This window comes from Marmota monax, unplaced genomic scaffold (genome assembly GCF_021218885.2).
Source record: "Marmota monax isolate L192 unplaced genomic scaffold, Marmota_monax_Labrador192_F-V1.1 WCK01_AAM20220418_F8-fsc00116, whole genome shotgun sequence".
In the NCBI taxonomy this organism is placed as follows: domain Eukaryota; kingdom Metazoa; phylum Chordata; class Mammalia; order Rodentia; family Sciuridae; genus Marmota; species Marmota monax.
In genome coordinates this window covers 1,081,618-1,099,571 of record NW_026695220.1, presented here as the reverse complement: position 1 = coordinate 1,099,571, position 17,954 = coordinate 1,081,618, and the positions used below count along the sequence as shown (strand labels likewise).

The 17,954-nt window shown below is 35.7% G+C and overlaps 1 protein-coding gene across 3 annotated transcripts; it reads right to left on the bottom strand.

Annotated features, from left to right (window-relative positions):
- Positions 1-3,268: 3,268 nt before the first annotated feature.
- On the bottom strand, positions 3,269-16,188 carry Kiaa1586 (KIAA1586 ortholog). 3 transcript variants are annotated; one of them, XM_046432553.2, is made up of 4 exons: positions 15,924-16,188; positions 15,305-15,388; positions 11,523-11,603; positions 3,269-10,610 (listed from the first exon to the last, which is right to left on the bottom strand). In XM_046432553.2, exons 1-4 carry the CDS (start codon positions 15,942-15,944, stop codon positions 8,454-8,456), a joined length of 2,343 nt encoding a protein of 780 aa, XP_046288509.1. In that variant the 5' UTR covers positions 15,945-16,188; the 3' UTR covers positions 3,269-8,453. The 3 variants fall into 3 exon arrangements, with proteins under 3 accessions (XP_046288509.1, XP_046288510.1, XP_058431208.1); XM_046432554.2 differs by lacking the exon at positions 15,924-16,188 and adding an exon at positions 10,734-10,843 and having other exon boundaries at positions 15,305-15,358; XM_058575225.1 differs by lacking the exons at positions 11,523-11,603; positions 15,305-15,388; positions 15,924-16,188 and adding an exon at positions 10,734-11,516.
- Positions 16,189-17,954: the final 1,766 nt, after the last annotated feature.

Genomic DNA, 17,954 nt, shown 5'->3' with positions numbered 1-17,954 from the left:
CTTTGTATACACATACTCAACATTCACATTAAAATTATCCATAATTCTAACATTTTATACCTTTATTTTGTTTATTTTATTTTTTTTTATGTGGTGTTGAGGATAGAACCCAGGGCCTTGCACATGCCAGGTGAGTGCTCTATCAATGAGCCCTAACCCCAGCCGAATTTTAACATTTTTAGAAAACATTTAATTAATTGCTTAAGTGCCTAGCTATTTCTAAATCTGCCTTTCCTCATTTAGAACTCAAAAAACACCTTCAAGAGGCTACAGTAGGAGGACTTAAAGTTGAGTCTAACCTAGGCAACTTACCCAGTACTGTCTCATAACCTAAAAAGGGCTGGGGTGATGCTCAGTGGTAGAGTGCTTGCCTAGCATGACTGAGACCCAAGTACTAAAAAACAAAAACAAACTCCAAAACATCTAATGATGGAGGTCAGAAATCACTGTAAAACCAATGAAGCTTACTTTGATGGATACCTTTGAAAAAACGGGCCATAGCATTATATTCTCACAAATTTGTGCTAAATTTATAAAAATAAGATATTTCAACCATAACCACTAAAGACTGCTGTCTCTTTCTATGTCATATGTCAACTGCCTGTTCTTCATACTTTCCCCTCATGTTATGACCCTGGAGTACACAGTAGGCATTTCCAAGATCTTGTTAAGGGCTGGACTGCAATATGTTTTTGTGCTTTGACATCTCTTCCATGTATAGTTACACTATTACTTGCCATCTCACTATAGAATGTCCCCTAGCAATACTATGATCAATTCAGAGAGTATTTAAGAGCAGTCACACAACAGAAAACATGAAATACCCTGATATCTTACAGCTCAGGTATGAAAGACACACCATAGAAGTTTCCCTGAATCTGACAATTCTAAAAACTACATTGAATTAGAAATAAAGAGTTGAGAATTTGAAACTTCTGTAGACTATCAAAAATAAAAAGCAATTTTCCATTAACTATTCTAGAAGATACTCTAAATTATCCTTCTATTCCTCTATAAAAAATGAGTTATAAAATCAAGTGTATGTACATCAAAAGTAGAGGCGGGGTTGTGGCTCAGTGTAGAATGCTTGCCTAGCACATGTGAGGCACTGGGTTCAATTCTCAGCACCACATAAAAAAACAAATAAATGATGACACCATGTCTATCTACTACTAAAAAATTTTTTAAAAGTAGAAAAAAATATTATGGTGGTATAAATTATTAAAAAATCATATATCTTTCTCCTCTATATTTTATAATATTAATTTTTAAATCTTATGAAGCTTATTTCCTTCATGTAAATAAATATTTCAATTGTACATGATTTGGTGTGTTTGTAATTTTGTGGGGTTTTTTCCCCTAAAATGGGTGCCAAATTCAATAATCAATAGGCCCCACAAAACCTGGAACCACTCATGACATAATTATTATTATCCTCATTGAAGGATGAACAAATTGAAGTTCAGAGCTATCAACTAACTTTCCAAAGTTACCTAGATATTAAAAGATGGGCCATGCACCATGGTGCATGCCTGTAATCCCAGTGGCTTGGGAGGCTGAGGCAGGAGAATTAAAAGTTGAAAGCCAGCTTCAGCAACTTAGTAAAGCCCTAAGCAACTTAGCAAGACCCTGTCTCAAAAATAAAAAGGTCTGGGGATGTGGCTTAGTGGTTAAGCACCCTTGGGTTCAATCCTTGATACCACACATACACACAAAAAGGTGGACTATGATTTTAAAAATCACATTTTCAGGGCTAGTAATTTAGCTCAGTGGTAGAATGCTTGCCTAGCATGCCTTGGGTTCCATGGATTCCAAGCATCAAAAAAAAAAAAAAAAAAAAATTCAGTCTCCAAGACATTAAGATAGGAAATACAAAGAATTATATAGCATTGGTTATCTGTTCATTAAAAAAAATAAAAACTTATGACTATTGAAATCATAATCTCTTGAAATATGGTTTCACTACATATAAAATAAGGAGGTCCTATTAGATCATCTTTAAATTGCCTTTTCATAACTAGGCCAATGGGAGCTACCTGAGCTCAGTACTGGCTGGAGGAAACAGCTACTTAACTCTAAGTTTATAGTAAACATTGAATACAGTTATCTTAAAGGAAGTGGAGAGCCAGTGAAAGATTTTCAGGAGAGGAACATGATAGATCTCATAGACTGGCTATCATCCATTCCCAATTTTTTCTCTCTTACCTATCTCTACTATTGAAGCTAAGGAAGGTAGAAGTTCACATCCCAAGTCTCCCTTGCGATAAGGATGGTCATGCTAATACAACTCTGGCCAGTGTTTTCCTACTTGGAAAAGCTTCTAACAAAGCTTTTGATTTCCTGATTCACACAGGACTTGCTCCACCTTTTACCATGCTGGCTTAAATCAAGCAGGTCTAAAACTATGTCACCTATCCTGCCATCTTTCCCATGAGGAAAAGACCAAAATCCTCCCAATGACAATATTAAACTACTCAGAAAAAAAACCCACAGCCATCTCCAAATTTCTTGTTATACAAGGTTATAAGTCCATTTAAGTGATTTAAGTTGGGTTTTCTGTTGAGTGAATATCTTACTGCCTAATAAAAGTTATAAGAAAGCTGGGTGTGGTGATATATGTATGCCTGGTTTGTAATCCCAGATACTCTGGATTTGCAGGCAGGAGGATTGCAAGTTTGAGGCCAGTATGGGCAACACAGCTAAAAAAAAGTTAAAAGAATAAATGTGGGCTGGGTATGCCTGGCATATGGGAGGCCCTGGATTCAATCATTAGCACCATACAAAAGTATAAATGTGTAATCTAGAATGGCCATTCTCATCTTTCTGTAGAGGATAGATTAAGAAATGTCAAGAATGAAGGCAGGGAAGCTTGTTAGGAAGCTATTATAGTACTCTAAGAAAGAAAACCAAGAGTGTGGATAAGATAACTACAGTGGGAGAAGTGGAAGAGACACAGCAAGCTGGATGAAGAAGTTTGCAAATGTTTTCTCTTTCTAGTTTGAGTGACAAGAAGGTGGTTGAGCCATTCTCTACAGCAGATATACGAAGGGATTGATGAATTCAGCTTTGGGTATATTTACTTTGAATTGCCTATGGAATGAGATTGTGAAAATGATGAAAAGATGGTTGGCTATGGATCTTAAAGTCAGAAGTAAGGTCTAGATTGCAGAAACTTGGGTTTGATAAATACCATATAGAATAGTGCTGACCAACAGAACTACAATGCAAGCAATTTATGTACTTCTAAAGTAAAACTAAATACGTAAAATTAATTTTAATATTTTATTTAACCCAATGTATCTAAATTTCAACATATTATCAACATAAATTAATGTGATAATTTACATACTAAGTCTTTAAAATGCAATGTGTATTTTACACTTAAAGCATATATCAATTCCTCCAAATGCCTTTTTTCATCACGAATACTTGATCTGTGTATAAATTTCATAAAGTCACAAGTGAAAAAGTAGAGTCACATACTCAAATTATTCCAAACAGTTATTCTTTTACTTTAGTTTTCATATCCATGCTGAAAAAAATCCCTTTTTATTTTATGTTTTAAAAATATTTATCTTTTAGTTGTAGTTGCACACAATACCTTTATTCCATTCATTCATTTTTCCATGATGCTAAGGATTGAACCCAGGCCCCTGCATGTGCAAGGTGAGTGCTCTACCGCTGAGCCACAATCCCAGCCCATCCTTTTTAAAAAAAAAAAAAAAAAAAAAAACAGTAAGATTTTGGTTTATATTTTATGGATGCTGCTGCTGCTGTTTCAACTTTATAAAGCTGTCTGCTTTCCAAATTCCAAAAGATCCCCATACTAACCAGTGCCCTTTAGTTTATTTAGGACAAGAAGGATGAAAGGGTTTTCGTGATGGAAGTGCCATTTTTATTTTGGGACTTTTCATGTACAAATCACAAAGTGGATGAGCACTTTATGGAAGTTTAAATATTATGCCCTAGCCAAATTAATGTATTTTACCCACCCTTTTGGGGAGAGAAGACCCATGCCTATAAAACTATTTCACTTGACAGGATGTTTCTACCCACAATAAGTAACTTCAACAACTTCCAACAGTAAGGTGTCACTTGGCTTCTTTTTTTCTTTTGGTACTGGGGACTGAACTCAGGGGCACTCTGCCTCTGAGCCACATTCCCATCCCTATTTTGTATTTTATTTAGAGACAGTGACTCACTGAATTGCTTAGCACCTTGCTTTTGCTGAGGCTGGCTTTGAACTCAAGATCCTCCTGCCTCAGCCTCCAGAGCCACTGGGATTATAGGTGCGCACCACAGCGCCTGGCACATTTGGCTTTTAACATGGGAAAATCACATAGGCTAAAGGTAAAAGTTAATTTTCAAAAACAAATAAAATTCAGTCTATAGGTATGAATATATACCATTCATCTTTTTAAAAATAACTGATTTGACTTCAGACCAAAAGCATTATCACTTTGAAACCATTTGAGTAAATTCAATAAATTTTACGCCAATTTAGTATTAACACTGATTTCAGAGTTGGCTGAATAAATTGAAAAGCAACTCTAAATACATCAATAAAGGAGTTTTCAAAATTTTCTTGTGGTTTTTGTAGTAAATTTCCATAACACTTTCAAATACATTTAAAATCTTGTACACATTGGTTCATGTTAAAACAAACAAACAAACAAACAAACATGTGCTAGGCGTGATGGCACATGCAGCTTAGAAGGCTGAGACAGGAGGATTGTAATGTAAGTTCAAAGCCAGTTTAGCAAAAAGTGAGGCACTAGGCAACTCAGTGAGACCCTGTCTCTAAATAAAATACAAAATAGGGCTGGGGATGTGGTTCAGTGGTCGAGTACCCCGAGTTCAGTCCCTGGAACCCCCTCACTAAAAAAAAGTGTGGGCTGGGAATATAGCTCAGTGGTAGAGTGCTTTGTTAGCATGTGTAAAGCCCTGGGTTCCATACCCAGTATTATATATACACACACACATATAAGTAAATAAGATAGATATATAAATAAAATTATTTGCCAGGTACAATGGTATAGTACTTTAATCCTATTGACTCCAGAGACTAATGCAGGAGGATCACAAATTTGAAGCCAGCCTCAAAGTGAAACCCTGTCTCAAAATAAAAGTAAAACAAGAGTTGGGGATGTAGCTCAGTAGTAGAGTAGCTAGGGGTTCAATTCTCAGTGACACACACACACACACACACAAAAAGAAGAATAAGAAAAAGTGTAAGATTCTTACTAATTTTCATTGTTTAAAGATTTGATTTCAATGTAAATTCTAGTATTTGTCTAGTTAAAAAAACAAAGTTTTTTTCCCTAGCCTTAGAACTTCAAATTTAGATCCTTCATATGCCATGTGATATTGGGGAGAAAACAAAACTACCATTTCTGTTCTTATTAAGTATTCTCCTCCCATTTCTGTTTCAAGAAAATCCTGAGCTGAAGTTAAAAGTACATTAAATTTTGTATAACTCTTCCACAATTTCACCAACTGGTAGAGCATGTAAGATCACTAAATTCATTGCCCTAATTCATTGCCACTCTGTCTGCATTTGTGAACAACTACTTAAATGTTCTATAACACTTGTCATAGAACCCATTTCAAAAAACTGAGCACAGGGACTGGAATCGTGGCTCAGCAGTAAAGCGCTCGCCTAGCACGGGTGGGACCTGGGTTCAATTCTCAGCACTACATAAAAAAAATAAAGGTATTGTGTTGTGTCCATCTACAAAAAAGATTCATATTCTCTCTCTCAAAAAAAAAAAAAAAAGAAACAAAATGAGCACAAGTTGGGTATCGTGGTGCACACCTATGATCCCAGCTACTCAGGAGATTGAGACAGGATGATTGAAAGTTTGGTATCGGCATGGATAATTTAGCAAGACTCTGTCTCGAACTACAAAGGGCTGGGGAATATAGTTCAATGGCCAAGAGTACCACTGGTTCAATCCCCAATATCAAAACACAAAACAAAAAATTGAGCAAAAATATTTTCACACTGCATCATGCAATAGAACAAAGAAATAAGGAAGCTGGGCATGGTGGCACACACCTGCAATCTAAGCAGCTCAGGCTGAGACAGGAAGATTATGAGTTCAAAGCCACCCTCAGCAATGGTGAGGTGCTAAGCAACTCAGTGAGACCCTGTCTCTAACAAAATACAAAACTGGACTGGGGATGTGTCTCAGTGGTTGAGTGCTCCTGAGTTCAATTCAATCCCTGGTATTAAAAACAAAAACAAAACAAAACAAAAAAACAGAAAGAAATAAGGAAAACACCAGGCTTATTCTTTGGCTCTGTGTGTGTGTGTGTGTGGTGCTGGGTGTTAAACCCAAGGCCTCTTGCATGAGAGGCAAATGCTCTATTACTGAACCACATCCCTAGCCCCCATCAGGCTTATTTTGAAATTCCAAAGAAATACAATTTTTTACCTCACCTAGCCAGAGTGTTCTTTATTGTGAAAGTTTTTTTTTTTTCCCATCTAGTTGAAACTCCCATCATGGCACATGCGTGTATTAAGAAATTCATTTTGAAGACTCAGCTTACATGGCCACATAGACAGAGAAGTCTAAAACCCCAAGAACAGGTGGAGCTGGAGGGTTGGGCCGTGTTGGATGCTGCATGACATATGTAAAAGACTAAAAAAACAGCTGCATGATTATTTTTTAGGTTATGAATTTAAATTACTTCCTTATAATTTTTAAGTCCTATGAGATAAAATATACTTAGGATTATTAATTGGGAAGTGTCTCTTATATACTCACCTAAAGCTATCTGCAACTTTTCAGATTTTCAATCAATCTTTGATACTGTTAGGTACATACTGTATAAGCAATTGATGGCTTAACTGAAGGCCCTGCGTGCCTGTCTCAAGTACTGGGAATCAAACCCAGGGACATTTTTACCACTTAGCTACATTCCCAGCCCTTTTTGTTTTCAGACAGCGTCTTGCTAAGTTGCAGAGGCTGGCCTCAAACTTGTAATCCTCCTGCCTCAGCCTCCCAAGAGGCTGGGATTACAGGTATGTGATGGTGCCCAGCTCCTGCATGTTTTTATAAACTATCTTAGGTTTTGCTCGTAATTTTCTAACAATTTCTACAACTACATAATTTACTATTAATCCATCTAAAAACTAGTTCTCTTTAATGCAAGAATTCAAGCTGTTTTAAATTCATCAGGCCAAACTTAAAAGCTCAGATCCTATAAAAATTGTTAAAAATTTGTCTTGTTAGACATTTAATTCTGATTTCAGATGACTAATTTTATTTTTTAATTGATACATAGGAGTACATATCTGTGAGGATACAATGTGCTAGTTTAATTCTTTTTTTGACCTTAGAAAGGTAATTTATCTAATTCATTTTGCACTTTCTGAATACAAAGTAGATATGAATACATTCATATCTAATTTTTTCTTAATTATCAGCTTGCTTTTCTGCCATAGCAAACTGCAATTGCCATTCATCATGAAATCTGCAATATACCTTCTTCCAGTTTCTTTTTGTTAGCTGTTACTGATATACTAGCTTCTCCATCTCTACTTATTGTTTTTTCAGTATGTCTTCATTTTAAATTTAAAAATTTGTTGATATTCATGTGAAAACTAGAAAAATAATTATAATCAAAATAAGCATTTCAATTTAATCAGCAATTGATTTACATAAGTATCACTATAATTCCTGTGGTCTGCATAATACGTTCAGGAAAAACATGGTATAATGTTACATCATTGTAGAAAAAATAATTTGCATTGATCTGTCTGTTGTCAGACTTAATTAGTGATATGTTTATATGTAATATTAGAAATGATACAGAAGTTTGACAAGCATACTAAAATCATATTTTATGCAAGGTAACAAAGGGAAATGTATTCCCAAAAAAGTTATGCAGAAAAATATTTTATGTTGCTTCAGTTTTTACAAGATTAAAATTAAGTAATTCTTACTTCCTTAGTCCTAACGAACTCAACTCAAGTGTCTAATTGTCAGTCAGTCACTGAAGCTAGTGGCTACAATACTGTATAGTGCAGGTATAAAAATGAGAAAGACTAGAGCCAAAAGGCTTAGTTTTTATCCCATTTCTCTTTTATTTGATAAAACCTTCAAGGTTTAGAACTTAGATGTGAGTCACTTATTTTTTTTTTGTATTCTTATTTAATATAAAACAGTGCAAAAAGTGTAAATGGTTGGAAGTTCTATATAAGACTTTTTGGAATATATAATGACCCATTCTAGCAGACATGGGTCAAACTCTAAAAATCTACAGTTCTAAAAAACAATTATCATCAGCTTTATCTCTTTAAAGAATGTCATTTAAACAGCAAAATGCTGATAATAGTTTAACTGGCTTTCAAAAACACTTTTAAGTATGTAAAGGATGTGTGGCACAAAACTTACAAATGATAAAAACATAAAGGATATTTTTTACTGAAAGTTTCTTATAGCCAGCTAATTCTCAGAGAAGACCTTTGTTGATTTTTGCCGAACTCTTGTATCTGTGGCCAATCTATGGTTGCAATTTGACCAAGATTTTACAAATGGAGTTGCATCCCAATCTGCTAATTCCTTCCCCAATAAATTTATTGTCATTAAATCAGATATGTGATCTATTGTTAAACTATTTCTCACCCTTGTACAAATTATATTCATCAAACTGAAACCTCTTTCAGCTTCAGCATTATTGACTGCGATAGTGCTAACTATCTTCTTAGCTTTTTGTATAGTTGTAGGAATTGAAACATTATCTGATTTTATATTATTATTTATAAATTCCTGAAAATCATTCAAATCAATTTTGTATTTTAAAATTTCACACAAATGAGATAATTTTTTTTCACCAGCTGTCCATGGTAAAGTCATTTCTTCATAAGGCCATGTGGAAGGTTCTAGCAAATCAAAATAATTAAAAATACTTTCATCATGGTTTCTATCAGAAAAAAGGCGTAAGTTCATGTGTTGAATTATATTTTCTAGCAACATATTCCTAGGAAGAGCATTAAACTTATTATTCTTACTAAATGGAATATCTCTAAACTTCTCTGACTTAATCAAATCTTCAACCTGTGATTCATATTTTCCAGTATCAATTTTTAAATTTTCCAAAGCTCTTATGGTTCGTTTGATCAATTTTTGTGCTTTCTGAATATTAGTTGCTCTTGACTGTAATGCAGTTGAAAGCAGGGAAAATTCTTCAAGAATGTCAATCATCAAAGCAAGGTCTTGTAAAAAATTAGTATTAGCTAATCTCTCTGCCAAACCAGAATAAGAATTAGAAAAATGCATATATAATACAGGATATGCATGCCATACAGCAGTAGCAGCTTGTAAACTACATGCAGCCCATCTTGGTCCCATTACCCGACCAATTTTAATAATTTCAATTTCAAGGTCTTTAGCTACAGATCCTATTAGCTTGGTTTGATTTGTATTAGATTGATGATAAAGAGAATAAATTTTATCAAGAAATATCTTAAAATGATTAACTTGTTTTATTTCAGATACTGAATCATCAAGTGACAATTGCAATCGATGGTTTAAACAGTTCCACATAATGATTTCAGGAAATTTTTCTAACAATTTTGTACCTATACCAGACTTTCTTCCCAGTATCAGGTTAGCACCATCAGAACAAAATGCAATTAAATTTGCTTTCAAATATTCATTTGTAAAGCCATAATCATTTAAAGTAGTCAATAATGTATTTAAAATGTACTCTGCTGTGGTTGATACTAATTCTTTTAAAGCAACAAATAATGTAACAGGTGCAGGAGCTGACTGAATTGCGCACTGGAGATAAATCACAAGGGTGCTTTTCTTTGAAACTGTAGATGCCTCATCAATTATGATACAGATTTTGGCTTTCTCTTCAATGATATTCTTAAATATCTTCATCTTCATTTCTTTTGCAATATGTTCTGCTATTCTTGTTGCACTGTAGCGGGTATTTAAACAATTGACCTCTCCATTTTTCTCCTGTAATTCTATTGCCCCTTCAATATCAGATAAAGGTCTATTATGTTTTACTAAACTGTAAACAGTATTGAAAACTTTTACAGTAGCATCAATATTTTTATTATTTTGTTTAGGCACTATATTAGAAATGGAATCATTAACTGATTCCTTTATTAAATCTTGAATTTTACCATGAGCTTTAGATATATCATGCTCCCTAATTTTTTTCCGCAAAGAAGCTTGTCTGGTAGTTTTATTACTGCCATTAGGGGTTACTAAATATGAAATCCATTCCTTGGATACATGGACATGCTTTTCTGCTTTCGATCCCAAATGCCGAACTGTTGAACAATCCTTACATCCTAATTTACCTTCTTTAATTTCAAGCCACTTATACTGTTCTGTAAACATAAATGCTTGTTTTTCATTCCAACAATCTGGAAGCATAAGATTATCTATTTCTTCCTTTGATGAACATGATGGCTTTTGTTCAATGATTGGTTGTTCAATACATTCTAAATTTGGTTCCTTTGACTTAGACAGTCCACAATGATTTTTGTTCCTATCATTACTTTCTGTGTCTGTTTTAGCCTTCTTCGCATTTAAAAAGTGCAAGATGTCACCCTGTCGTTTTGGCATTTTAGGGAATAGAACCTGAAAAATAATTTTACATGTATAAGTAAAATTCATGATAACATTTGAAAGGCTAATGTAAAATGTTCTCTTAGTAATTTATTTAAATAATTTTAAAAATAAAATTTAAACTAAAATGCTTACCTTGATGTTCAGTTTTACCTATAACTTCAATGTCACTTGCTATTTCTTGAAAAATCCACTATCAGATTTTAAAAAACGTCTATTGCCAACAACAGTATCACAAAATCTGACTATGAATGTTTCATTATGATCCAATTCAGTCAGAAACACAGGTCACATGATTTGCAAATGAGTGTAATCCAATATGAAGAGTGGGTGGTATTTTCATTTACAAAAATGAATAAGATGAAAATGAAACAATGAAGACATATATTAGACTTCCATTCATTTTTCATAGACAACATCAAATCTTTGCTGAATTAACAGTTTTCAATATCACAAGGCAATTTCCTCAATTTGTTGTGCTACACACATTTTAGCAGTTAAGAAGAGTCATATCACATTCTGAAATTTAATCTGGATTAACATTTTATCTTTTGAGTTTAGACCACCAACAAATAACAAATCAAGCCCTGATTTCTATTTTCCCAATTACCATGAGGTAAATACTCCTTTTTTGTGGTACCAGCACACTACCTAGTGTGGCATTTCTATCCAACAGACACAACAGATGCAAATAACTTCAAGTATACAGATGCTAGGATATGATGAGTTTGAGTATTAGGTTAAATGTAATGATAATGTATACCATATATTTATATACTTTAATTTTGAATAACGGCTATGTTTATAATCAACTCACGAAATTCCATAAAAATCTAACAATAGATTCTTATAATACAGTTCAAGGACCTCCAGCACACTATTACACTTACTAGAAGAACTGAAACAGAAATATAATGTGCTTACATCACTATGGTGCATGTTAGACTCTTCATCATCACCACAAACCAGATCAATGTATTCAAGAACAGGTCTCGACAGTCCTTCCTAAAAAAGAGAGTGGTAAATTTATGTCATTAACAATCAATTAAACTCACATTTACAATCAGTGGGGAGTTTTTGTTTGTTTTAGTTAAAATTTGCAAAAATTACTCTGAATAAGAAATCTTGCAAATGGCATAGAATAAACAGAAACAAAAGAGGCACAGGAAAAAGAGAGTAAATAAATATGTAATAATGACAAAAGCCAGCCACAAAGAGCTTAAATGTACACAGAGGAATAAAGCCATGTGGCTTCCTTTCGGAATGGGCAACAGTACAGAGAGAGTATTAAAAAAGACATGGATTTAATAGTACAGCATTTTAAAACTGGAACAGTTATCAATAATGTCTGAGATACCTTAAACTCAATGATTCTTCCCCCCCTTTTTTTTTTGGTTATAGATGGATAAAATACTTTTATTTTATTTATTTATTTTTATGTGATGCTGAGGATCAAACCTAATGCTTCACCCATGCTAGGCAAGTGCTCTACCACTGAGCTACAACCCCAGCCAAAATTCATGAATTTCTTCACCCACACTACCCCTAAACTGTTAAACATCAAACTAATTTTTTTCTATCCTTTCTTTACATACACAATACTTTCCTTCATAGATGAGGCCATAAATACCTCAGGTTAAAATATTAGACTTTATCCAAGGACAAAAGATCAACAAATAATGTTAAGATAGGAATATTATGAGAACTCTGTTTCAAGAAGATTGATCATATAGAAGAGTACTGAGCAAATACAAGTAAGATAATCCAAATAATCAATCCAGGAAAAGGCTAATATGGTACTAAAGTAAGGTGATGGCAAGGAGAACAATGAGGAAATATACATTTTTTTCTAAAGGCATACTATAGTTCAATAAAATTTATATCAAAGATAAGAGCTCTTTTTGTATTCCCCAATCAATTTTGTCATTCCTTTATTTCAGTATATTACGTTTAATTTGGGGCTGAATACTTAGCAGACCACAAAAAGGATGCTGTGACACAATGTAGAATAAAATCTAGGGGGGTGAAAAAAATCAAGATTTATATGAAACAACTAAGAAATAAAAATCAGAATATCAAGAAATAACATATTAACATTCTTTTCTGTATCTGTATAACCCCCAAGCAAAGAACTAAATCCAGCAGCGTATAATCCGTAATAGATAGTACTATAAAAAATATTTTTAAAAAAGAAAAAAAGCATATCCTAGTGGACTATAGGATGGTATTACAGAATAAAGTAATAGATTCTGTATCTAAATGCATTTTAAAATAGAATTAAAGTCAATTGTCTTTTTCTTGGCACCACTTAAATGCAACAGGAGGTTGCATGTAGAGCACTCATTCAGCATGCTTTGAGGTCCTGGGTTAGATCCCCACACAAAAAATAATAGTGACAATAATAATAATGCACAAATACAACAGGAATTTTTTTTAAGTACTTTCTGATATGCAATTTCCTTTACAGCATATCATTTATTTCCCATCTGAAGCCATCAAGCCTTTGATCCTCTATTTGGAACAGGATAAAATATGAGGTTCTCATCTATTCAAGACTTTTTTTGCAAAGATGCAAATGATTCTCTACATTTAAAACACATCAACCCTCCATATCCATGGGTTCCATATCTATGGATTCAACCAACCATGGATTGATAATATTTTTCATAAAATAAAACTTCTTTAATCAAAAAGTGTCCACACCAAACACATAAAGATTTTTTTCTTATCATTATTCCCCATACAATGTAACAACTACTTACATAGAATTTACATTGTATTTGTTATTATTTGAAATCTAGAGATGATTTATACCTATAGGAGATTGCGCAGAGGTTATAGGGGAATACTAGGACATTTTACATAAAGGGTTTGAGCATTCACAGATATTGGTATTAGAGAGGAGCCTAAGAACAATCCCCCACATAAGCTCAGTCATATATAAGCTCAGTCAGAACTTAAAATATAATTATTCTTCAGGGTATTACACAAACTTACACCTATTTATTTTTCAACCTTAATTGTAGATTGCTTTTGTGTTTCTCAAGTAAGGCAGACAGATCATAAAGATGATGTGTGTCATTCCTACTCAGAATTGCACAAAACATTATCAAGATCATACCATCCCAATCACTCTTGGGATAGTCAGGAAAAATCAAAATTATTTTTCCTAAAGACCCATGACATCCTCTTTCCAACTTTTTTCAGTACAAAACAAAACTATGACTCTTCGATTTCCAGTTACATCACTTAACTAATCACAAAAGTGAAGAGTAAGCATACAACTTCTCATGGTACCCTCAAATTTATAAAGGTTCTAAGTATCAAGACTAGAACACCATATTCACTATTCACGTATTTCAAGAAAGAATGCCAGGGCTAGGGTTGTGGCTCAGTGGCACAGCACTTGCCTAACATGTATGAGGCACTGGGTTCGATCCCCAGCACCACATAAAAAATAAAAATATTGTGTTCATCTATAACTAAAAAAATTATTTTAAAAGAATGCCAAAGATGGGCTGGGGTTGTAGCTCTGTGGTAGAGTGCTTGCCTAGCACAGGCATTGGGTTTGATCCTCAGCACCATATAAAAATAAATAAATAAAAGATTTGTGTTCATCTACAACTGAAAAATTATATTATTAAAAATGCCAAAGATATGATTTTGTGAACACTTTCTACATAAATCTTATAGAACAAACAATAATGTTAACTACATAATTTTCAGGGAGCAAATTTTGTTTGACTTAAAGAAATAAGTGACTTCCAAAGTCAACCTAAACTACAGCCACTAAAAACACACAAACATTAGACAGGCACTCTATTATAAAGAAAAACTATACAGACTTAATACCAAACTAACTGATCACATAACTCAGTAAAAGAACAGTTTTGAGGCAGAACTGTTTTTAGGTAGCTGAGATACTATGATAAGCAAAGCCTTTGTAAAACTTTAATAGCACTGAATGAAAATCATCCCACAATATTTATGGCATTTCCTTCCATTTTCCAAATCAATGTTTTATTAAGTGTGTTCAGAGATTCAAATGTCCTGAACTTGTTTAAAAAATGGAGATTCCTAAGCCCGACTTTGAATTTCTTTCTGACTCAGTAAATCTGGAGTTGGGCTCAAGAATTTGAAAGTTTCTACTTCCTAACACTTGAAAACTACTGCCTGTGGCAAAGGACAAAAACAGAAAAGATAGCATGCTCCTGGTGATGCAGGATTCATTATGTGCAATTGTTGCACTATGCTGTAACATGATGATCTCAGAGGTTAGTGAAGTCCTCAAGCTGAGTTCCTACACACCTTGTTTTCCACCTCTCTGCCATTAGCCCTCCCTCCTAGTCCTGTGTGTCACCTTTGAGAAGGCATTCTTGCCCCCATTTAAAATTACACAGTCTGTAAGTTTACAGAGACCAAAATTTTGTCTAGAGTAATCATAAAATGGATCCAAATGAGGGCATCGGAGGCCTCATTAAGAGCCCAACACGTTCAATAGGCCATGCTCTTTGTGATGGCTATTGTGGTGGCTCAGATACCTTCCCTGGTAAACTCCTTAATCCTACACCATGTCCCACAGTGTCCACCACCCAGAAGACATCCTTACTATTCGTTGAATGATGAATGACCAGGTCAGTAGAACTGCACAATGGCTTACACAGTCTTTTACTCTCGGAAAAGCCCGATTATCAGTAGCTACTTACACTAACAAACTGAATGTCATCTTCGTTTTCATCCGTAGTTGATTCAGACGCCTCAGGCCCAGCTGGAGGGGCAGATTCTATTATCTACAAAAATAAGCCAAAACATGCTTATCTATTCAGCCACACACTTGTAGGGAGAGATTTTTCCAAAAAGGACGACTGAGACAAAAGCTTGGACGGAAACTGAGCACAAACGCACGCAAACGCCACGAAGAACTGAGTCGAGGGAGCTCGGTTTTGCTAAGGCGTCGTGCAGCTGTAGTGAATGGCCCTCGAAAAGGAGTGACCAGGGCTCAGAAGGTCCCCACCTACTCCAGGAGCAGGGATGCAAGCTCGCTACCCAAGGGCAATCCTGACTTCAGCCGTCGCTGGGCTCCCGGGGCAGAGCGGCGGCAGCAGGAACTCGGGGCCAGTTCAGGGGCCGGGGGCGGCCGGGCGGCCATTGTTGCCGCCGGTTCCCGGCGCACGCAAGCAGCAGGCCCGAAGGCCCCGCTCCGCCCTAGATGCTGAGGCGCAGCGCCCCGAGGCTGCGGCCGAGCACAGGCCTCAACCTCACCAATCTCGAAACCCTCCGCGGTTCGGCTCCCAGAACGCGAAGGCCCAAGGCTCTGCTACTCACCTCCGACCCTGGGTCTCCCATTTCTCCAACGGCTTGACAGCACCACCACTACTGCTGTCCCTGCCGCCGCCGCGACTTCCCTTCCCACCTTGCACCGCCTCAAGGCACCACCACTGGCCACAGCGTTATCTCTAACGGGAACTCGGGTCAAGCTCAACCAGGTGCAAAACCGCCAGAGAAGGAGGAGCGGCCCTCCCTGGCCCGCTATCTCCGAAGCCTCTGGCTCTCCTTCCCCGCACCTCGCAGGATGCTGGGAGTTGTAGTTAAGCGTGGGCGCTGAGTGGGAAAGGACCTTGGGCTTCTGCGCTTGCGCCCCCTCTTTGCTGTTCCTCTCAGAGGGAATGGCTGAGGGGTTGGTGGGGGAGTTTTGTTTTTACGGACATATTTGGTCTATATAAAGATAAACGTGATTAAAATACTTCTTCGTTGTTTGTTCAGATATTGCCTTAGCAAAATTATGGCCCACCTTTTTCAATATTACCACAAAATTTTAGTAAATAGATGAAATTTATGAAAACAAATTTTAATTGAGAACATTCTTTTAAAACTTTTTCCCCCCTAGCCTTAATAGCCTAGGGCCACTTCTAGTTGATAATTCTGTAGCTTCAGAAATCACCTTTGAGATTTTGACCATGGCTTACAATGAGCAAACTCATACAACTGAGGAACTATGGGACATCTCCGCATACAAAGGATAAGACAGCATGATTGTAAGATTTTAAGAAAGTGTAGAAATAGGTGAAATAGGAATGAGGCAATTTTATTTATTTATTTTAGTTATACATTGGCACAATATCTTTATTTTTGTTTACTTATTTTTATGTGGTGCTAAGGATCGAACCCAGTGCCTCACATTTGTGAGGCAAGCGCTTTGCCACTGAGCCACAACCCCAGCCCGAATGAGGAAATTTTTAATGTTTTAGTAGATTCAATTTGATTAGGACTGTGTGCAAAAGGTTTGATGTTGTGTGTGGATTGCAAAGTGGCCCAAGGTCTTGTTAACTTGAAAACTACAAACCTAATACAGGGAATGTTGAACTCAGAAATTCCCTACGTGTATCCTGTGCACTAGCTTTGAAATATGAAGTTGGATCTCTATGTCAGAGTGATGTAGCATCTCCAGCCAAGAGACAGGCTCACTTTTGTCTTTCTGATAAATTTTCAAACAACAAAGTTTTTGGTAGTCTATGATTTTAGAGAACATATTTTCTCAGTAAGAGTGAAGTAGTTCCTAGTCATCTTGATTCTTTATAAGTGCAGTATTTCTTTGGGGGGAAAAAAAAGTCATCTTTTGTTAATTTTGCAGCTGACTTAATCTGTTAATTTTGCCTGATAAATGATGCAGTGGATAATTACTTTCTCAATTTGAGACCTATTTTTTTCAGGTCTAAATGGAAACATAGCATGTGATTACTTCTGTTTGCAGTTAGTATTACATTAATCTGTTTCATTTCTTGCATCTCCACATAAAACATTAAGCCTGCTGACTACATTTGAGGAAAGCACTTGGATAAAAAGCTGAAAACAAAAGGAGACCTGTCACAATGAGCACCCCAATGCCTAATGGAAATTAACCATTTCTAAATTCCTTAAATGCTTAGGAGAAACTTGCATATAAAAGATTTTTCTGGTCGGTAATCCCAGCTGTTGGGGAAGCTGAGGCAGAAGGACACCATCTGAGACCAGCCTGGGCAACTTAGTTTGACCCTGTCTCAAAACAAAATTTTAACTGAGAGGAGGAGGGGCTTGGGATGTAGCTCTGTGGTGGAGCTCTTGCCTAGCAAGCATGAGGCCCTGGGTTCCGTCCCCAGTACAAAAGATTTTTCTCATGTGCATTATGTGACTAGATTCTGGATGTGCTCATGCTCTTCAATTCAGTAGCTTTTTTTTTTCTTTTTCTTTTTCTTTTGTGGTGCTGGGGATTGAATCCAGGGCCTTGGTGCATGTGAAGCAAGCAGTCTACCAACTGAGCTATATCCCCATCCCAATTCAGTAGCTATTTCAAAGATGGTCCTTTTTTTTTAATTTTTT